This window comes from Brassica oleracea, chromosome C7, assembly GCF_000695525.1.
Source record: "Brassica oleracea var. oleracea cultivar TO1000 chromosome C7, BOL, whole genome shotgun sequence".
Taxonomy (NCBI): Eukaryota; Viridiplantae; Streptophyta; class Magnoliopsida; order Brassicales; family Brassicaceae; genus Brassica; species Brassica oleracea.
The window spans coordinates 41,269,535-41,276,109 of record NC_027754.1 but is presented as its reverse complement, the minus strand read 5'-3'; the positions used below and the strand labels follow the sequence as shown (position 1 = coordinate 41,276,109).

The following is a 6,575-nucleotide window of genomic DNA, read 5'->3' as shown; positions in this document are numbered from 1 at the left end:
AGTACTCAGAATATTAATAACTCCGCTACACTCTTTCTGTTTCTAGATCCATATTTATAGAGTTACTTTACATATCTACACAAACATTATCACCGCGTGACATTAAATGCTTCATCAACCCTCAAAGGCTCAAAACTTCTTCTTTTTTTTTGTTCTTTTGTAATTCCCTCCATATTCTTCTGACCTCTATTATATACACCTATTTACATTCTTCACGTTCTCAAACCAGTCTCTCTCCACTTCGTCACGCACTCTCTCTCTTACCGGATAAGGTTTTTTCCAGAGAGATGGCTAGAGTTTGTGTAATGATTATGATGATGGTAGCTATGATCTTGAACGTAGCTAGAGGTGAACCAATGGCACCGTGTTACTTCATATTTGGTGATTCTTTGGTTGACAGTGGAAACAACAATCAGCTTCAATCCTTAGCAAGAGCTGACTACTTCCCTTACGGTATCGACTTCCAGTTTGGTCCAACCGGCAGATTCTGTAATGGAAAAACAACCGTCGATGTCATCAGTAATCTTATAACAACACCCTTGTTTTTTTTTTTTTTTTTTTCTCTCCAAAACATGTAACTGAACAAACAAAACTAACTTGTTCTGTTTTCGTTGAAAAGCTGAGCTTCTTGGTTTCGATGACTACATTACACCATATTCTCAAGCAAGCGGAGAAGACATCCTAGGAGGAGTAAACTACGCTTCTGCAGCTGCGGGAGTTCGAGAAGAAACCGGCCGTCAGCTGGTAAGTCATTCATATCACTTAGGTTTAGGTTTCTTGACTAGGAAGCATAACTGTGTTTCCATTGTTTGGTTTCAGGGAGCTAGAATAACGTTTGCAGGGCAAGTAGCTAATCACGTGAACACTGTGTCGCAAGTGGTGGACATTCTCGGAGACGAGAACCAAGCTGCTAATTACCTAAGTAAATGCATCTACTCGATTGGTTTGGGAAGTAACGACTATCTCAATAACTACTTTATGCCTCTCTATTACTCCACCGGGAACCAGTACTCTCCAGATTCCTTTGCCAACGACCTTATCAACCGCTACACTGAGCAACTCAGGGTCCGTTCATTTACTCGTGCTATATCCTCTGTTTCCTCTGTTTTTGTGTCTAATGTTTCTGTTTCCTCTGTTTTTTTTTTTTGTTTGGTTTGGAGTAGATATTGTATAACAATGGAGCGAGGAAGTTTGCGCTAATTGGTATCGGCGCAATAGGATGTAGCCCTAACGAGCTGGCGCAGAACAGCAGAGACGGGACGACTTGTGACGAAAGGATCAACTCAGCAAACAGGATCTTTAACAGCAAGCTGGTGTCTCTGGTGGACCATTTCAACCAAAACACTCCAGATGCTAAGTTCACTTACATCAATGCTTATGGTATCTTCCAAGACATGGTAGCTAATCCTTCTCGCTATGGTAAGTATCTCACCTCTTAAACCGTAACACGATGGGATTTGTATTTGCCTGGAACATTTTCTTGATTAGTTTACATTAATGGTTTCAGGGTTTAGGGTGACAAACGCGGGTTGTTGTGGAGTTGGGAGGAACAATGGACAGATAACTTGTCTTCCAGGTCAAGCTCCATGTCTGAACAGGGATGAGTTTGTGTTCTGGGATGCGTTTCATCCGGGAGAAGCAGCGAATATCGTGATCGGTAGTCGATCTTTTAGGAGAGAATCTCCATCTGATGCTCACCCTTATGATATCCAGCAGCTTGCTTTGCTCTAGCTCATGAAATTTCCTCCACACAGACAAAGAGAGAAAGAGAGAGATATGTAATCTTTTGCTTGTGTTTGATACTTGTTTTTGTTGTTGCAGAAGAATTGTTTGTGTTGTGGAGCTAATGTATCATTGTTCTATATAATGACATGAATTTTCTTTTCTTTTTTTTTATGTATGATTAAAAATTTGGGATGTTTTGACGATCTTTGTTAGCATAGATCTATGAAGAACCAAGCACCAACTTAACTTTTCACTGGATGTTGTTCTGTCATAATACACATTTACGTGTTGAAAATGATAACTTCCTTTTGAATATTCTTGTTTTGAAACGCATGAGAGGAAAACGGGCCTAGCCCAGTGTTTTGATGTTTAAAAGCTAATATATGACCCATAAATTCAAGCTACACATAAGTTGAAATGGAATTGAAAACCAGAGTGGAACGGTAATTTGATGATATTTTTGGTTAAATATTAAAACTTTTAGTTCAGTTACGCTTTAAATGTACAAAATTTAAGTGTAAAGGGTATACTAGTTGAATGATAAGACACTAAATGTTTTCAAAAGGTTTCTAAGAAACAAGAGAATTAATACAGAAAAGTTAGAATAGATGGACCATCACTAAGTACAGCTCCTGGTTGAGATTCCTAGCAATGGAGGCAGATGTTGCATTCCCTCCAAATCTTGTAAAGGAAGGCATGGAAAATAGGCTTGACAATGAGCACTATTTGCTGGTTTTAAGAGTAGATATGGAGCCATCATGTAAAAAAACAAGGGCATGAATTGGTAAAGTAAACATTTGAACTAAAAATACACTTATACACATTAATAATATGTCTTTATGATAGAATTTCACACCGCCATAAGCAATCTAAACAAGTACAGAAATCACTGACACAACACTCGTGAAATATAAATATAGATATTACACATTTATATATGACACTGCATTAGCTTTATATTGCTCATTCCTTAGCCCAATCCCTGGTTCTTATTCACTCCTCGTCCCTTAAGGCTTCCACTCAATATTACCTGCAGAAAAAATGATACGGAGTTAATTTTTGATCAAATCAATGCTGAAGAGTGGCTTTGATCATCCAACACCAATATTTGTTTTCTTACACTAACTGAAGAGCGGTTTGGTCTTCGCGACCTGCGGATGAGTAATGGTGATTGTTAAGTTGCAATGCAGCGACTTGGAAATAGTTCCGTGAATCAAACGGTTGAGATTGCGTTTGAGGCGGCTGCATAGTCTGTTCGTATCCTCCTGGCATAAGATTCATACTTGGATTGTTCCTCTCATTTTCAGCTATCTATATACCAAATATATCATAGATATTTGTTTAGTATTTCATTATTTTTTTTAAAAAATTTGGTGTTATATATGTAGAAACGAATCGTTAGGACGTTAAAACAAATCAACACAGTCTGAATCTACCTTAGCACGACGAAGCTGGTTCTCACTATGCATATCAACTTCCTGCATAGACTTTCATTACAAATGAAATGAGCCAAATTATCATATATATACAGATTAACAATGGAAATAATAAGATGTGCCTTACTCGCTTCTGCATGTAGTCAATTTCAGCGAATAAGAGTTCATTCTGCAAAAACATTTTAAAGAATAATTTATAAATTTAGCAAACATGAATATATAAATAAATAATTTTGTAGGAAACAGTTTGATTTCGGAGAACATTTACTAAATAAAATTACCTTCTTGGATCGGATTCGATTAATACTTCTGTCTAACCTGCCTTCTAAATTCCTAAGCTCTTTGGGGGACATTGACCCTATTGTCTCACCCATCAATCGCCTAATTAAGTTTTCAAAAGTATTAATATATCAAATAGTTAAGTTAGGGGTGGGGACTTCGTATGTGTAGTCTTAAGTTACCTGTGCGTTAATTTCTGCCGCAGTTCCGGTGTTAGATTAAATGAAAAAAGTGGATTAAAAACAAGAAACAGAAAATGCATAAATGTATCTACACCAAACATAAATTGCATAAATGTATCTGTACCAGATTTATTGAATCAGTGATCATTAATCTTTTACTTCTTAGACATATGAAACATATTAAGCACTAGGACCCTACGGGCGGGATGCTATTTTAAAAATTATGTAAATAATTAGAGTAAATATTTAATATAAATTGTTATATTTTAAAATATACATATTAGTTAAATTCTGTATATGTTATTGTATTTGATGACTAAATATACCATGGCGTATTGATAAGTATTTTTTTTCATGGTGCCATCACATCATTTTTAGAAATTTTCTGGAGTTGGATGAATTTAAAGAGTATTAATAGTGAGGAAATAGACAAACTTGTAATTATATATTAAGTAAGCATTTATGAGTAAAATTTATTATTAGGTCGGTTAATTATTAGTTGTGTAAACCGGAAATACTAATATTAAAGTACCGTATCTTGACATGTTGGACAGCTTAAATTTGATATAAACCAGTCAACGATGCACTGGTGGTGAAAGATATGGTTGTACGGCAATTCATTGAATTCTCTTTGCTTACAATATTGTTAATGCTTACAGTGCAGAGTTCATCTTCTTCTTAGGTGTGAGTGTGCTAATATATACATCTGAATCAATAATTACACAATATTTCTGGATATTAGATGCAACTCATAAGTTATTATATAATAACAACTTCCATAACCACAACATAAATACCCAATTAAGAGTAAAATATAAGCTAAAATAAATAATATATATAAAATTATATTTTAAACCCAATAAAGCATTTGGCTGAAATAAATAATATATAATGATCAAATCTTAGTGATTTTTATGTTTTTTTCTGTACTCAGTATATTATGTGTTGAACTTGAAAAATGACTATAAATTAATAAGCTATTAAATTCTCACCGAAATTTTGTGATTGATGTTTAGATATTTATAACGTAATACAAAATAATACAAAAGCGTACGGAATATAGTTAACAATAAAATATTATTATATTAAACTAAATAACTATTCAAAATGTGATCTAAATAGCTGTAATAGATTGCATATTATAAAAAAAATATGCAATCTATTTTTTTTAATATTACTATTATTTTAGTTATAAGTATGCTTGATTAGTTTTTGTTGTATGGATTATATTTTATGAGGTTATGTTATGCACCAGTTGTGTCGATTTATTTGAAATATAATTATTTTATTTGCTGTGTAAATAAGGTAGTAAATACATATTAGGGACTCTGTATTTGAAGCCATTTATTTAACTAATAGGGTCAGTTTAATAGGATGTTTTTCATCTTTTTGGAGTTTTTGTGTTGTCTTTTCCGTTCTCGGTTCCTCCCTCCTTTGAGATGACTCGTATGGCATTCTCTGGCGGTTTGGATACCACCGGAATTGTTTGTTCCTCCGGGGGTTCCCGGTCTACATCTCGTCCAAGCGTTTCCTCCCCTCGCTGCAGCCTCTACCTTGGCTCCTCGCTTGTCTCGTGCAGATCTACGAGCCTTGTCTTCATCAACGTAACTCAGAGACTCTCAACCGAAGATTTTCGACGGATCTCTTCCTCCCTTCCACCGCAAGTCCTCCTTTCGCCTTTAGTTTCAGGTGACCGAACGTCTGCTGTCTGTGGGGCTCCACGCTTGACCCGCCGTTCCTTCCTCTCCTTTCTATGAAAGGAGAGGAATTCCCGAACTCGTTGTTGAGTTTCGGTTTCAGCTTCCTCGTCTATGAGAGCTGGTCTTCAAAGTCACTATATGTGACTATTTCTATGCTGTCCGACTTTGTCGTGAAGGTTACCCCGACGCATTCAAGCTTCGTCTCGAATTCGCTGTCATCTTTATTTGAAGAATTATCTTCTTTAGTTTACATTGTTGTAGTTTATGTTTCCAATCAAAGAGGATGGTTAATTCCTTCTACTCGTTGTAATCAAGCAGTTTGAAGAGTAATAAAATTAAGTTGTTACAAAAAAAAAAGTATGCTTGATTAGTTTTTGTTGTATGGATTATATTTTATGAGGTTATGTTATGCACCAGTTGTGTCGACTTATTTGAAATATAATTATTTTATTTGCTGTGTAAATAAGGTAGTAAATACATATTAGGGACTCTGTATTTGAAGCCATTTATTTAACTAATAGGGTCAGTTTAATAGGATGTTTTTCATCAGAATGGGAAATGTAGAACTGTAAATAAGTTAGAGTCATATGTTGACAGAAATTTAAAATAAAAACGGAGTCAAGAGTTTCAAACTATTATTATTTGTATTTCCGAAAACAATGGCTTCGTATAAGCTCAGAAGGGTTGAATTTCAGATTGGTTGTTGTTCCTGTGATGAAAGTGGTTTAGTCAATATTTTTAAAAATCAGATCAGAGATCGTCTTGCTACGACCGGGGTATTTCCATAATATTTATTTTTAATTCTATCATTTTAATTTATTTCAATATTATGTATATATTAACATTTATTATTAAAATATAAATCATTAGACAATTTTTTTTAAAAAAGATTTTTTTTAAGAAATTAAATATTTTTGGTCTATTAGATTTGAATCTTTTACTACTCAAAATAAGTTATTTTTATTAATGTAAATTATATATCACGTGATGAAAAACATATAAAATGATATAAGCTTAGTTTAATCTGAATATTTTTATCGTACTTATTTAATTTTAATTAAAATAAATTTTATGCACAATCCATTTAAATTTTATTTTGGATTTAAAACCGTTAAATTTATAATGTTTAAAGATATTAGAACATTTATCTTTTGCTTTTTTCTTCCTCTTCATCATCCATCTCCGTTGATGTATTTGCTATCTATATACAATTTGTTTGAATAATGTTCATAATCGTATTTACATAATACTGT

General features: G+C 33.8%; 2 protein-coding genes across 3 annotated transcripts; one reads left to right on the top strand and one right to left on the bottom strand.

Moving 5' to 3' along the window:
* Positions 1-124: 124 nt before the first annotated feature.
* Positions 125-1,890, top strand: LOC106303597 (GDSL esterase/lipase At4g18970). The gene is made up of 5 exons (XM_013739881.1): positions 125-519; positions 620-744; positions 820-1,065; positions 1,164-1,419; positions 1,508-1,890. Exons 1-5 carry the CDS (start codon positions 288-290, stop codon positions 1,729-1,731), a joined length of 1,083 nt encoding a protein of 360 aa, XP_013595335.1. The 5' UTR covers positions 125-287; the 3' UTR covers positions 1,732-1,890.
* A 721-nt stretch (positions 1,891-2,611) lies between these two features.
* LOC106305278 (floral homeotic protein AGAMOUS-like) lies at positions 2,612-3,815 on the bottom strand. 2 transcript variants are annotated; one of them, XM_013741661.1, is made up of 6 exons: positions 3,623-3,815; positions 3,443-3,542; positions 3,289-3,330; positions 3,162-3,212; positions 2,846-3,036; positions 2,612-2,755 (listed from the first exon to the last, which is right to left on the bottom strand). In XM_013741661.1, exons 1-6 carry the CDS (start codon positions 3,730-3,732, stop codon positions 2,752-2,754), a joined length of 498 nt encoding a protein of 165 aa, XP_013597115.1. In that variant the 5' UTR covers positions 3,733-3,815; the 3' UTR covers positions 2,612-2,751. The 2 variants fall into 2 exon arrangements, with proteins under 2 accessions (XP_013597115.1, XP_013597116.1); XM_013741662.1 differs by having other exon boundaries at positions 3,162-3,203.
* Positions 3,816-6,575: the final 2,760 nt, after the last annotated feature.